This window comes from Streptopelia decaocto (assembly GCF_964273445.1).
Source record: "Streptopelia decaocto genome assembly, chromosome: 8".
NCBI classification, from domain to species: Eukaryota; Metazoa; Chordata; class Aves; order Columbiformes; family Columbidae; genus Streptopelia; species Streptopelia decaocto.
Window position 1 is genome coordinate 17,665,007 of NC_138662.1, and position 15,128 is coordinate 17,680,134.

At 49.5% G+C, this 15,128-nt stretch overlaps 1 protein-coding gene across 2 annotated transcripts in view; it reads right to left on the reverse strand.

Moving 5' to 3' along the window:
- The window catches only part of MTMR14 (myotubularin related protein 14), a 32,656-nt gene extending 17,766 nt beyond the window's left edge, over nucleotides 1–14,890 (reverse strand). For both annotated transcript variants that reach the window (XM_082060239.1, XM_082060238.1), the window contains exons 1-12: nucleotides 14,441–14,890; nucleotides 14,222–14,361; nucleotides 11,007–11,115; nucleotides 9,883–9,958; nucleotides 9,131–9,191; nucleotides 8,439–8,561; nucleotides 7,854–7,927; nucleotides 4,591–4,661; nucleotides 3,934–4,008; nucleotides 1,685–1,751; nucleotides 589–674; nucleotides 216–292 (exon numbers count right to left, since the gene is read on the reverse strand). In XM_082060239.1, coding sequence (XP_081916365.1) covers nucleotides 216–292; nucleotides 589–674; nucleotides 1,685–1,751; nucleotides 3,934–4,008; nucleotides 4,591–4,661; nucleotides 7,854–7,927; nucleotides 8,439–8,561; nucleotides 9,131–9,191; nucleotides 9,883–9,958; nucleotides 11,007–11,115; nucleotides 14,222–14,361; nucleotides 14,441–14,875 — 1,394 coding nt within the window. In that variant the 5' untranslated portion in view covers nucleotides 14,876–14,890. The remainder of the gene's footprint in view (nucleotides 1–215; nucleotides 293–588; nucleotides 675–1,684; nucleotides 1,752–3,933; nucleotides 4,009–4,590; nucleotides 4,662–7,853; nucleotides 7,928–8,438; nucleotides 8,562–9,130; nucleotides 9,192–9,882; nucleotides 9,959–11,006; nucleotides 11,116–14,221; nucleotides 14,362–14,440) is intronic.
- Nucleotides 14,891–15,128: the final 238 nt, after the last annotated feature.

Sequence of the window (15,128 nt, forward strand, 5' to 3'; positions counted from 1 at the left end):
CAGACGTCAGAATCAGCAGAAAAGCACAAGCTGTCAAGAACAACCGGATGCCTGAGCTTCCAGGTAAAAAAAGGCCCCAGTCCCTCTTGTCACAGCTTGCTGGGAGCTGCTCCAACATCCACCTTTGGTTGTAAGCAGACACCAAAGATGAGCCCCTGAAGGCTTCTCCCCTGCTGCGCAGGGTTCTACAGGCAAATAAAACTTAGTGTGCCTACCCAAAGAGGAACCAGTCGTAGGCCACTGTCAGGTAGAGGATCTCAGATGGCTCCAGGGACACATGGATCAGCCCATCCTGCAAAACAAAGAAGAATGGCCTTGAAGCAGCAGCCCCGGGGATCGCGATGTAGGATTTCACCATCTACTGAAAACTGTCGTGATGATCCAGGATGTCCAGCTTGCTCTGCCTGTCTGGGACACTGTGCCTGACGGCAGGCAGCATGTTGGGCTCCACATCAAAGCCAATCCACACCGTCTCTGAAGCCAAGACAGCCAAAAGGAACATTAACGGTTCCACCATCACTTCTTGGTGACAGAGTCACTCACTGTCCCGGCAACCACCCCCAGGAGCAGAGCAGGTCAGGTACTCACAGCCCATAGGGAGAGGCGCAATAAGGAGATGAAGAGAGGAGTTCGATCCCAGCCAGATATACAGTGCACCAGGAGCCCGCTGTCATCTGTTTCAGGTGGGGGCAGGAAGGAGAAGGAAGAAAAAGGATGTTGTAACAACAGCAGTGGTTTTTCTTTATGGCAAATCTGTAGCGACAAGCCACCCTCCATTCCCACAGCCTGGGCTGAAGAGCAGAGCTCAGCCACCAAACCAGAACATTTTGTCTTGAATGCACCAGCCAACAAATTGCTCAAGGTGTCCTGGATTGTCAGCAGCCCCAGCTGATGTGTCGTCCTGTTCCTGACAGCTGCTCAGGACATGAAGTCACTAGGTATGAACATCACTTCGCTACCCAGAACATGTACCTACCCAGTTGCAACCCACTATCACAATCTATCCCCACATTAGATAGAAACCCGCTCCAACCCAACCTTTTTCAGTCTCACCAGCCTTTCTACTGATAGACATTGAGCAAAGGCACACACAGGGCACAACTCCTATGCTCTGCAGAGAACTCGCAGTGTGTCCCAACACAAGAGCTGCAGGAGAGTCTGCAGTTGGCTGCGCTGGCAGAGCTATTGATGGCTTCATCTGTCCAACAGTGCCAGGTACAAAGTCCCAGAGCCCAGGGGGAATGGGAGCAATACAGCCCCTCCCCAGAGCTGGGGTGGCTCTGATGACACAGGATGGAAGGGGCTTTTAAACAGGCACCTAATTAGACCTCAGGTTGGGGGGACAAAACACAGATGTTCAGCAAATAAAGAGCAAGAGTCAAGAAGGAGGGGAACAAAGATTTGTTCTCTTCAGCTTTAAAACAGTAAAACCTTAGGTAAAACTTTCAGATATTCTTCCACCCCTGGGAAGAGAGGGTCTTCAAGGGATCAGCAAGTCCCACTCTAAGAGGGGAGCTGGACCCCTGAGATGCTAGTACCATCACCCTGTTTTGAAGGGAGAGAAGTGAAACTCTCTATAAAGCAACTCCTCTGTACTGGGAACTGATCCACAGTGGCATCAGTTGTTCTTCCAGAGAAAGCAGCTGTTCCAGTTAGGCCACTAGGAGCAAGGAGTTTTCCTTACCATCGCTATTGATGATGGAGATCAGCAGCTTCAGGTAGTTCTGTGTCTGTTGGACGAGGTCCCAGCTCTGTGTAGAAAAAGAAATATTGGTGGTAAGGGTGTGCCCACAGCAAAAGGCTGCTCTGCAGTTCAGTGCCCACCACGCTCTTGGCTTCTCTCTCCAGAAGAATGGTGAAGCAGATATAACCCTGTGGCCATTCCTCAGAGTGACAGACTCCCTCAGTGCTCTAATCAATCCCCCCGTCCTCTGCAAAAGGCACTCGGGGACAAGAGACCAGGCAAGACAAAAATAATAAATAAAAGGCCATCTCTGCTGTCTGCCTGCTGGCACAGAACCTGTTTGTCTGCAGCCCCAAAGCACCGAGCAGACCATGCTCAGGAAGACCAACATGAGGCAGCAAACACCTGCGGAGCACTGACCCAGTTCTGCAGCCCCACACACATGTGCATGCTTCACCAACCAGCTCAGCACCCTGTTCGCACAACCCAAACGCTTTGCCTAAAACACTCTGGCTCTTGTCAATGGCCCCAGCAGGCTGCCTGTGGAGCCTGTCCCAGCTGCTCCAGACAGGCACGGGACTTCTGCACTAACGCCAAGTAACAGCTGTAGCACAAAAAAACTCAGAGACCTCCCAGCACTACAAGAAACACAGGTGAAAAACATCACAACAAGCTCAAGTGTGCCACTCTTGATCTTGAGAAGACATGGGGAATTTCAGCAGCTTATCAGAGCCAGGAGTTGGACTCGACGATCCTTGTGGGTCCCTTCCAACTCAGAACATTCTATGATTCTATGAGAACTACCTCAAAGAAAAAGGGATAGCACTGGCAAGGAAAAGGCAAGGAGAGTGCCACATGTTTAATCGTGACAGTGTTGGTGGTGTAAGTGACATTTGACCCCCAGCGACAGAACACTTGCCGTGTGCTTACATGCGTGCACTTAGCCACACTTAAGACTATGTCAGACAAAGAACATATTGTCCCACTGTGAAGCCTGCGCAGCAACAAAAGAGCAGGGAAATGGGGGACACACTCAGCCTGGGGCAGAAAAGCACATCCTTCCAAAGGCTTTTATCTGCTCAGTTCAATCCGATCTTGCGCTTATGCCAGAAGGAATCAGCTGATCATCCAGCCTGACCTCTGTATGCCACAAACCAGAAAGTTTTGTTCAGTTGCCCCATTTACAGCCCGAAGCTTGCACCTGGCAACAACTCTGCCCAGAGAAGCACCTCAACTAGGGGTGACAGCTCATCGCTCCCTTGGCAGCATGTTCCAACAGATTATCCTCAAAAATAACATGCAAGACTCTTTTTCCATATTTGAAGTCTGATTTCAGACTGCAGATATTACTTCCTGTGCAGTTTTTGTCCCCCAGATTGAAGAGTGCTTTAGAATTAGTATTTTCTCCCTGCAAATGTACTTATACATTAATCAAGTCAACCTTCCATCGCCCTTGTGATGAGCTAAACAGACTTAGAACTTCAGCCTTAACTGAAGCACCTTCTCCAGTCCTCAGATCATTTCTGCATCTATTTATTACATCCTCTTCAATTTTTAATATCCTTTTTAAAATATCAGGTGCTTAGTATTCTAGTGAACAAGTTTCTAGCCATAAACAAGCTGTGGTTCCTTTAGTTCTAATTCTTCACTGCAAGTTACTTTTCTGCGATTCCTCTTATGCTGGCACTTAAACATTATTTACATCGCTGACTGACAAGCAATGACCCAGCACGGGGAGCTCTGATGGTTCTGTGGCGCAGAGCGTGGGAGCACGACACGCTCCAGCACAGTCAATCATCACAAAACCTGGGGGACAGGGAGGTGCGCTGATGTGTGAAATGGAGCACACTAACCAGCAGCGTGAGGTGACGCTCCCTGGTATGAACAAAGGTAAACCTCAAAGCTTCGGCAAACATAAAAGTTCAATTATTATTTGCAATGCTGTCACGGTAATAAGGAAGGGAGATGCACTGCAGTCAGTAAGGATCCCTAAGGGACTGCAAGCTTTACACAAGCCACAGAAAAAGATTTGATGTTACAGTCAGCTGCCGTGGGACACATCAAGCCACGGAGCTTCTGGGTACAGGATTTCCACCACCATTCTGAACAACCAAGAAGCAGCCTCGCTCCCACTGTGATGGAATGAAGTGAGCTAGATTATGGCAACCGGAGCAAGGCGGACCTCAGGTCTTCACTGATCCTTCCTGAGTGAATCTCTGACCTCCCACAGAGATACCTGCTTTGCTCACCTGGTACTCGCTCCAGTCAATATTCAGAGGTTGGCTCAGAGAGACTGGGATACTTAATGGAGCATCTACGTAATCCTGCAAAAAACCCAAACACGATTGATCAGAGAAAAGCCATGAGCTGAAGGCAGTGAGTTTCAGAAAAAAACAAAACACATGACAAATGGTCCATCTAGAAGAAAATGTCTCAGCAAAGTATTTTTGGATGCAAAAACCTGCAGCGGTAAGAATTAACTCACGGCCTCTTAGAAGGATTAGTGGACAAACGGAGCTTTTCTGTGCTCCCAATGGTGAAAGCTGGGGACAAGGCATGTTTGTTTCTGAACTCCTGTAGGGCTGCTCCACTCACTCAAACATTTGTCTCAGCCGGAGACAGAATAAACTGAGAACAGAGGCTATCTATATCGTATTCAAAATGAGGAGCAAACCATAAGCCCCATGAGAGGTCAAGCATCCTGGACTACAGGATAACGATTCATTTATTTCACATAAAAATTTTACAGTTCATAATTTAATACATTCACTGTTTTGTTTGTTCTGTTGTTTTCTTCCTTGTGATCAGAAATCAGCACATGGCATGAACACCTTTGCTCAGGAACTCTGAGGCAAGATTTAAGCCCAGCAAAGCCCACAGCTCTCCATTTTGTAACATCCGCGTACCTGTTTCCAGTTAAATATGAGACCTTCAGCTGTATAATCCCGGTCTTTGTACTCCTTAAAAAATTCACACCCTGCAAGAAAAAGAGATAAGGAACAACCATTCAGCTAACTGGTATCTAACAGCTCAGGTGCCCTGTGGGACTGGAAGTGCTGGTAGCCCCAGGCTGCAGAACGCCAATCAAAACTGCTGCCTGCGGGAAGAGAAGAGCGGTAATCATCAGCACAGCGAGCAGCACGGCCTCCCAGCAGCAACAACCCAGAGCACTCAGCAGCGAACACGCTCACACAGGAAAGGGGCAAACTCCAAACACACAGGAAAATGTGGAGTTTGAGGGACTGATTGCGTTCGTTCATCAAGGAGCTGCGCTTTCCAGGGCTGCGGACTTTTGCACAGGTCTAAGGCACCAGCATGACACGCTTAGAATCGTGGAATCATTTAAATTGGAAGAGACCCTCAAGATCATCAAGTCCAACCATAATCTAACCTAACCCCAGCACTAAACCATGTCCCTAAGAACCTCATCTAAACGCCTTTTAAACCCCTGCGGGGATGGTGACTCCACCACTGCCCTGGGCAGCTTGTTCCAACGTCTCACAACCCTTTCCAGGAAGAATTTTTTTCCTAATATTCAATCTAAACCTCCCCTGGCACAACTTGAGGCCATTTCCTCTCATCCTATCACTTGGTGCCTGGGAGAAGAGACCAACACCCTCTATGCTCCAACCTCCTTTCAGGCAGTTGCAGACAGCAATAAGTTCTCCCCTCAACCTCCTTTCCTCCAGGCTGAACAGCCCCAGTTCCCTCACCCGCTCCTCATCACACTTGTGCTCCAGCTCCTCACCAGCTTTGTCACCTCCTCTGCGTTCCCTCTAGTACCTCAATGTCCTCCTTATGATGAGGGGCCCAAAACTGAACCCAGGATTCAAGGTGAGGCCTCAGCAGTGCCGAGTACAGTGGCACAATCACTTATCTAGTCCTGCTGGCCACACTATTCCTGATACAAGCCAGGATGCTGGTGGCTTTTTTGGCCACCTGGGCACACACTGGCCCATATTCAGCCGTCTGCTTAGTGAGAAGGAACAAGCAAAAGGTGCTGGCAGAGCCCTGGGGAAAGGCAACTTTCATGAGGCACCTGCCACAGGTAACAGGAAAGGGCTCTGTCAGAGGCAGCTGTGGTTTCTCTCACATTTAAGTCTTCTCTTTCAAACACGCAAATTGCCCTATCTGAAGAAAACAGGTACATAACCACTTCCAAGGTTTCCCCCAAACCCTCCCCTCCTGAAGTTTCTGTCCTTCGTCTCCAACAACTATTGGAAGTCTCTGCTGCAAACCGCAGCCTGTTAGTCACAGCTGAGCAGCACTATCAGCGCTGCAGCTGCCTGCAGGTCGCACCAAACACCTTTCCCAATGTGCTATGTGCACCCCAGCAGCGACACGGTGCCCGTCTTACCAAGACACCCCCATGCCAGGCACTGGGCGCAAGGACTGATTCTGACCATACAAGTCACAAATAACTCCAATGGTAAAAAAAACCAAAACCAAAACAATCTTTGTGCAAGGACAGGACTAGCCCTCGAAAATGCGCTGTCAGGAAGCGATCTGTCAGCCGAGATTTAACTCCAATTAAACAGCGTCTCAGAGCAAAGAACGGGGGATTATGGCAGTAAGTACTGGCATCTACAAACGCCAACTACCAGTCCAATGGAAAAGAGGGTTTTGGCACTGGAAAGCACAAAAGCTTCTGCAGATACCCCATTTTAACACAAGTTTTTCACCCTAGATAGTTGTGTCCGGACACTGCTTCGCTCACCTAAGACAACAGGATGTCAGAATAACTTTAAAGACAAACTGCAAAGTAGAAATTCTTTCAATGCAAACCTAGGAACACCAATAAGAGCATATCCTGGTGTGTGGCCAGTCACTAGAGGGGTTGCTGACCCTTAGATGCACATGCCTTAGATCTCCCAAAATGACAACGTTCCCCTCCAGACCTACACTGCTGGAATCAGGCAACATCTGCAGGGAGAATTTCCAGTTTTATAAGATTTACCTCCAGCATAGCAGGGAAGAGCTGCTAAAAGATAGCAGCTCTTGCAGATGGCAGGAGAGCAAAGGCCATCACAGAGTACTGCAGACAATATGCAGATCCCCATACGACAACAACTCTACAGCTTAACTCCAGAGTCACTTCTTCCTCACTCTTTACAAACCCTACAAAAGACCTGTGTACATTGTCTTGCCCACAGTCTAACTTTGGTGAGGCATATGGCACCAGCATATACCTGTGCCATGTGCTGCAGAAACATGTAATACTCTTATTTCTGTATCCTTCTGCGATCTGCAGGGCAAACTCGACAGAAATCTTAATGCAGCTTCTCTGAATTGTCACCAATTTTTGTATGAAAGGAAAAAACATCCTTTAAAAAAAAAAAAAAATGAATGAAAGGAAAACATGCTTAAGGGCAACAACTAACTAACCAAAGAAAAATGTGGGTTTGGATCATTCACAACAGGTTGGGGTTTTTTTGTTAGTTTGGGGGTTTATTTGTTTGGTTGGTTTGGTTTTGGTGTGGTTTTTTTTCTCCTCTCCCTTTCTTTGTGCACGAAATCTTGCAGGCAGAACTCAAGCACAGCGGTCTCACATCCAATCCCATTGCCGAGCCTGACATCAGCAGGCAGGCAGCAATATTCTGCTCCTCGTTAAGAGTGCAGCAGCAAGTGACCCAGCAGCGGTTGCTAGGCACAGGGACGAATATAGCCAGGGAGACGGGCTGGAGCGGTCGGCATCTCAGCCGTACGCTGCAGGCTCAGGTTAGCAGTTCTGCCCAGCACCGATAATATCTTACAGCGGTGCTCTGGAACACCAGGACTAGAAAATACTCCTAAGAATTGGGGTTTTACATAACACAGAGCAGGGTATATATTTTGCATAAAGCAGTAGCTTGGAGTTGCGGGGGTGTCAAAGGCCACTTCAACCCCAGCTCCACCTCTGGGATTTATTCTCTGCGCCTGAATTCATTAGAACTGCTGAGAAATTATTTTGCCACCTCAAAGAGTGCCTAACGCTGACTCACACCGCCAGAGTTCTCAGCTTAAAAGAGCTTCTCTCCAGAGGGAGCACAGGAAACATTCAGCAAATCACAGTCATTTCACCACACACACACACACACACACACACACACACACACACAGGTAGTTCCCAGTCCCCAGAAACGGATTGTCACCTGTCCCTTGGGAGTCCCTCTGGACATCAGTCCTGTACCTGGATATGGGATGGAGAGAAGCGTGAAATCAGCGTAACGTTGGGCTTTGTCCACCTTCTCAGAAGACGTCACACTGCACAGGATAAGAGGGAAACATTTGTAGAGTATTTTTCATGGCGACATTAGCACTCAAAAAGCTACTTGTCACATTTCCCTGTACAATGACTTGACTCAAGAGTGAGCAGGGGCAGAACTTATTCAATGCATCCAAACAAACAGGTATAGCCACAAAATACTAAAGCTTTCCTCTGGAAAGGAGAAATACCCCTGTCTGTTCCTATACACAAGCAGAGGGCTGCTCTACCGTCCCCTTTCTGAAGGGGTGACTGTCACATCACCACAAACTCTACAGAAAAAACCTGCCCAGACTGCAGAGGAAAGATGAAAGCAGCTGCCTTGCCCATCGATGCAGCTTTCTCTGGCCTAAAACTTCAGGGTTCTCTTTACAGCACTGGCTAACCGATCCTGTTGTAGGACTTTTTCAGGGATTGCTCCCTGAGTGCACACCCAATAACGATTTACAGGTCAGGGCTACACCGGCTGCAATCCAAAACCTGCAGAAAAACAAACAAACCCAAACTCACTTCAAGCCAAACTTCACCTTCTTGTTTTCCACCATCAGGTCACAGATATATCGGACAGAGAGGTATCGGAGCAGCTTGATGTCGTGCCCTCTGACCTTGTCAAACAGCTGGGAGTCTGCGTTTCTGCAAGACAGAACAAGACCAAGCGAGATGAGCGTGGATGCCTGAGCACGCCGAGTCTGATTCTCTGCGCAACACTGCCACGGTCTTTCCCTGAATTGCTCTGGCCGTGAGCTGTGGAGCATCAGCCTCATCTCCATGAGGCAGAGTCAGACTCTGCAATGAACTGATACTGAAAACTTCATGCTTAGGGTCCCCCACCTCCCCCGACATCTCGCTCCATGTTGTAACAAGCACATAAGATACAGAACAATTTCTCCAGCCTGGAAATGCACTTTTTTGATGAAGTAAACATGTCTGTGTAATTCAAACACCTTTTTAAGTGGAGATATATATATATATCTCCACCCCTTCCCTCCAGCAATAGACCAGCAGGCTGCAGTTATGCTGGGTGCAGCCAGCCATTAGCGTTCAAGACTATTTTTCAAAAGTAAGGCAAGTAAGACTTCGAGTTTGGTGATGATGTCCAACCTGTACCCAAAGCCCAGCCTAGGCAAGAGCAGAATTGAGTGGCTGAGCCAGTCAGCTTTGGTCCAGACTCCCTTCTCCCCATCCCAGTGCTGCATACAAACCTAAGTGCAGAATCCTCCTCTGAAATGTCTTCTGTATCTGCCCAAGCATCATCAGAACCCCCTGCAAGGAAGGCAATTAGAACTGAAGCTTGTGTAAAACAGCTCAACCTGACAAGACACGCATGCACCCAAAAAGGCCATGGTTTGGTGCCCTCTCTCCACACAAATCCTCTCAATAGTCCCCCACATTTTCCTCTTCCTGAAAAGTCCCTTTTGTAATGTGGTCCACTCTTCCCTTCTCATTACGAAGGATCTAAACAAATCAAACCCATAACTGACAGCTAGAAGAACATCCCAATAGTGCTAGACAGTGCTTTGTTAAGCCAAGCTTCAGCTTCCACACTACAGAAGCCAAATACTCCCCTGAAGAGCATTCCCTGGAGTCCAGTAGCAGGATTTGATTCCCAATGATAAGCCAAGCAACAGCAAGTTCTTATCCTCTTTCTTCCATTATTCCCACCCCAATGTTAGAGAACCAGTACCCCGAATCCTTTGGGCTGCTTCACTTGTCTACGTGCTTCCCGTAACTGACTCTTCAGCCTCAAGTGCTTTTGCCACTGCTTCTTGTGAGCTACGGCACTGGGAAATGCACAGATTTCCATCTTCCCTCTATTATGCGGGGCCGGACACAGGCAGGTCCATGCCGGAGCTGCGCAGAGGCTCTCGGGAAGAGCTGGCTCTGGTGAGCAGGTCACTGTTCCTGCACTGAGCAGCCTCACCAAGCAGACAGCGACAATCGGCTCCTCACTCACCTGAGAAGATGTAGTTGTAGCCAGTGCGCCCGTAGAGCTCTCCCCAGCCGGCCAGCGTTGCTGATCTGCAAATGTGCTGGAGGAAGATTTTGTTATTAACCACACACGCCCCAAGAGTCTTTCCCTTACGGGAAAGTCTTTCCCTCTGGCCCATGTGCTGTCACGTTACGCAGCCAAGGCTGGTACCCGCAGCTGCCACCTCTCTGCAGTCTCCCCTGCAACCCCAGAGCAGATCAAATTCTCCAAACACATTGAATTCCCAAGCGCCTTTATCTGTAGTTAGTTTTAAAATCGTATTTTCATCTCCAGTTCTTCAATTCACTAATAAAGTCAATTCCTGTCAAGTTAGCAATGTCCATGCTCTGTTAATACCCTGCCTGACCCTTATTTCCACATTCCCGTGGATAAGATCAAGGATGGTCCCAGTACGACTCCAGGGAGTTCACTCCTGCAGAAAAAGGTCAGCAGGTTCAGCTCATGACAGCTTCAGTCCAGCTACATTAAGATCGTCACAGGTATGATTTTGCTATTCATATAGTTTCTAAATTGAACTAAAAAAAATGAATTAAGCTACTTAAATTCTAAATGAGACTACTCCTACAGCGCTTCAATATAGTTTAAGTAAACCACATAAAAATGAATTTAATTTCACTTTCTTATAGATTCCCTTGCAGACAAGCCCACACATGCGTAACACCATTTATGCAATCTTGCTTCCCCAGGGAACAGACAAGGGAAACTTCTCTTTAAAGGGGAAAGTTATTCAAAGGGAGCTCACTGCTGGAAGAGGAAGGAGCAGAAAGTGACAGCAGCTGTGTTTGCCCTCTCAAAAACCCAATATCTTTGGTCCTTCAGAAGGGACATACATATGGAGAAAATGTCAGCTCTTTCATGCAATGCTCATGATGTGGCAGGGTAAAACAGCCTAAAGCCCTTTTTATTTTTATTTATGCAGCCTAGGCTGCAAATGCCACCTACTATTGCAGGCTGCCTGCTTGTACCCAATAAGAGATTTTTATAGCATTCAGACAGGTGACAACTGACTGAAGACATGGCTACGCGGTTCAGACGTTAGGGAGAAAGATTATTTTCTAAGTTAAGACAGGTAACCCATGAAGCTTTACCTTCCCCTTGTACAGAATGACAGGGCAAACAAATCGTCCTCGACACCTCGCCATCTTACTCCGGTTGATAAGGTCCTGCAGTTTGCCAACTTGCACAGCGCCCTCCAACCTAAAGGACAGAGATTCGGGTCAGTACACAGAGCATCTCGTTGTGTGGCTTCCAGCGAAGCTGCTACAGATCCCCCAGGCAGACATAATCCCCATCTCTTTTCCCCAGCATCCGGCTCTGAAGTTCGCAAGCAAGAGGACACTTCTTTAATAACTGCTTCTGCTGCTCTACATGTCTGGACGCTTTTCTGTCTCCTTTATTTTGAAAGACCAGCTGTGTGGTACCTGACAGCATCTTCAGGAGCTGATGATACAAGTCCTGTCAGAGTGGTTTGCTATGGACCAACGTGCGGATTGCTAACGAAGGACTACCAGACTAAGTCTGTGAATGCAAAAATATACATTCTGCTTTCCTCCCCACCACCTTTCCACCAAAAAGCAGCTCAGCACTGCCATCAAGGTGAATTCATTATCAGGGGATATTTTTGCAAGCAAAAATAAATAAGAGAATCTATGCTTGAACACTCAACGAACCTCAGTTCTGGTCACTTGAGCGTATGTGTTGCTGGATGATTAAACAACTGCCTGTCAATCTGCTAATGAGTTCAGCAGGGTAGCTAGATTAATGTCAGCTGCATCTGCATAACTAGATTTTGTTTGGGTGCAACACTCTTAGAGGGGCAAGTGACTAAATACAGCACAGACGGGAGGAAATTCTCCTGAAAAGGGTTCAGAAAACAGAACACTCTTCAATAGCAGCATGAAAGAACATCATTAAGGCTGCTTGGGACAAGCTGAGGTGGGATGCAGTGGAAGGAATTACGTGTATCTTAACTCTTCAGTTTTTTTGACTTTCAGATGTGTTTTGGTTTGTTTCAGAAGTTTGTTTTCCAGAAGATACTACTGGGCAACCTCAGCTCTGTGTTAATCCTCTTGGCCCTGTCCATCAAATCAGCACATAAACCTGAAACCTTTTTAAATGCAAGGGAAACTTTTCCTACAAAAGCAAGCAACTGTTTTGGCAACTGTATATTTTCTATAGGCCTGAAGCCGAGGCGCTTCTCTCTGGGTAGCTGTAACAGCTGAACCAAATCGTTCCTCTCACATGGTTATGTTACATACAGCTATGATCATATTTGTTCGGAGTAGACACGTAACAGGATCATCAAGAGAAAACCAAAGACATGGCCTTGGCCTCAGATTTAGGCATTTTCATTAAGCGCAGTCACAATATCTCTAAGACAGCGAGTAAAGAACCGAGTGTGTCCCTCCGTTTCCACTCCCTGCAGCATCTCCCTGCTCCTTCTGCAGAGACATCCTAGTTCTCCCAGCACAGGGAAGGTGCTCCCGGCTGCCAGACACCCCCTGCTATTTTCTGTGGCTCCTCACGAGCAGCACCTTGTGTGGTAGCCAAAAATACACACCAGGCTCCTCCTGCTGCCTCCTGCACCTGCCTGGATGTCAGAGAGCTGCGAGCAAAGTGTGATGAAGCAACATCCTCTCTTCCCCAGCTGCCCAGCCACACAACAAACAGGATCAGGAAACTGATCTGGGTTAAAAGTATCCATTTTTCGCTGGTTCCCCACACAGCTTTGGAAGCAGCTGTACCAGCAGAATCAACGGGGCAGCAGAGTCGGCATAAGCAAGAAATGCTTCCAAAAAGCCTTGGTATTCCCAAAGGTGTGAACTGTCCTACACACTTCAAGGAGATGTTACCAGCTGATTAAGAACATTGGAAAGAAGAAAGGCAGCCAAAGACACTCAGGCCTAGAGGGAGCGTCTCATTTTCTGGATGAGGTTTTTGCGTTCTGTAACACAAGCGCAACAGTCTCTATTTCATAATTATTCTGTAGAGTACAATGACGCAACTAGAAACCAGACTAAAAATTATTTAGCAGCTTTTACAGATATTATCACTGAGAAATGAGGAGGAGAGGGATGCTGATGGGTAGTCTGATTTCTTGACTCTTTAGGATAGCAAATCAAGATTTGGAAATAATCATCATTTAAAATGTTAATTACCACTGCCAGCTTGCAAAAGTCCAGGAAGAAAATGGGGCACCAAGTGTAAGCACATTTGTTTTGAACACCTGTCAGAAAAATTAAACATTGCTTGCTCTTACAAAAACAGGAAAAGCAGAAGCACTTGGTTTCCCTTCCCTAAAGACACCTCGTAGTTACATTTACAGCTTCAGACTTCAGTTTCCCTCTTTGCAGCAAGGCGTTTAATTTTTTCTAATCTTATCTAAGCGTTAAGCAGAAATTCTCCCAGCTGACAATCAGTTTGGGCTGTTTTCCAAAGACCCCCTCTCCTACAGCACCCAGTCCACATGCCAGTGTGGCAGCAGCCGGTTCACCTTCCTTGGGCAAAGCAGTGGGACGTGTCACCGCTGTGAGGGGAGCACAGTGACCACCGTCCTTTTGAACGTGTTATTCTTGTCACGGACACATTTAAGACTGCGAAATTGCATTATGTCGTGTTGGAAGACAAAATAAAAAATGAGAGGCTGTCGTCAGAGCCACAGGGCACAGCCAACGCTCAACCAGAAGCAAGACCAACGCGATTCTGAGCTTGTGGGTTGAAGTCCAGAACCACGTTGGCTTAAACTTGCACTAAACTGCAAGTGTTTCTCAATAACTCACTAACATCAGCTCCCACTGATCCATGTACCATGGTGGGGTCAGACTACTTCTGTCTGTTCAGGCCCTATCAGCATTCCCCCTCCCACCAGAGATGTTTTCTAAACTAAAATTCCTCTGATCAGAGGCCTTCCAGCACGACCACGGGCACTTCCAACCGCGATCTCCCTGAGGCTGCGGGCTGGCTGCTGCACAGCCAGGTTTGGATCTACCCCAGGACAGCACATGCCAAGCTGGAGCTGCCCCCACCACCTCCTGTCCTTTGCACTCCCAGGAGCTGCTGAACTCAGCAGCTTTTACCAAGGAAGCCCAAGAGACTTGTGGAGCTGGGGGAGCCCCAGGAAAGCCCGAGGGAGCTCGGCAGCGCCGCGCAGCCCGGACACCACCGGGTATAATTAGCCACAGCTGCAGCGTGACGGGGCTTCCCCAGCCGGCGGGAGTCCCGGAGCGGCAGCCGCGGAAGCTCCGCGGGGCAGAAGGCCGGGCCGCCTCCACCGGCTGGAGACCGCGCGGACCGGGGGCCTTACGGGTCTCGGCCGGCATCGCGCTCCAGGAGGACGATGTGCCGCGGGTAGTGGGCGCAGATCTCGCCGTGCGCGTTGGAGATCACGCTGTAGCGATAGTCCCGGCCGAAGAGCTCCAGGCACCGCCGCTCGATCCGCTCCACCTGCGCACAGGCACCGGTCAGCGCCCCCCGCACCGACACCGCTCCCCGGTGTTCACACCCCCAGTCCCGGCCGTCTCACCTTAGCGGCGGCACCGCCGCCGTCCTTGGCGCGGTACTGTGTCCGGGAGAACTCCAGCAGCAGCTCGGCCAGGGCGCGGTCCCCAGAGCCCGCCGGGGGGCACCCGCGGGCCGCCGCCGCCATGGCCGCGCCGCTCACCGGCCCATGGCCCCGCCGCTTCCGCCCTGCCTGCCGCTTCCGCTCGGCCAGCCAATCAGCGCCGCGCAGGGGCGACGCCCTTTCCGCCCTTTCGTGGGCGTCATCGCCATGCGCCACCGAGCGCCGCTCCGGACCCACCTGCGGGCAGCGAGCGGCCGCGCTGAGCCCCGGCGGGTGAGGAGCCGCCTGGCTCTCGGTGTGAACCGGGAGCGGGGGGAGGAGCGGGACCCGGCCACGCACCGCAGGCGTGGGGCGCTGCTGCTCAGCACTGGGCCAGAGGACGCCGCGGTTTTGCATAAGCCACGTTTAGCCCCGCGGAAGGACGGGGCGAGCGCTGGCAGTCACGGCTCTCAATGAGGAATCGTGGAACGGGTGTTCATTAAAGCAGCGCCGCCGGGGGTGTGGCCGCACGCACAGCCTGTCGCCGTGGCGGCTGCGCGGTGACCGGCAGCGGGGGCCCCGCCGCACGGGCCGTGCTTGCGAGCAGCGGTGGTCGCGTGCCCGGGGTGGGAGCGGGGCCGTGGGTTTGTACCGGGGTTAACGGGCAGCG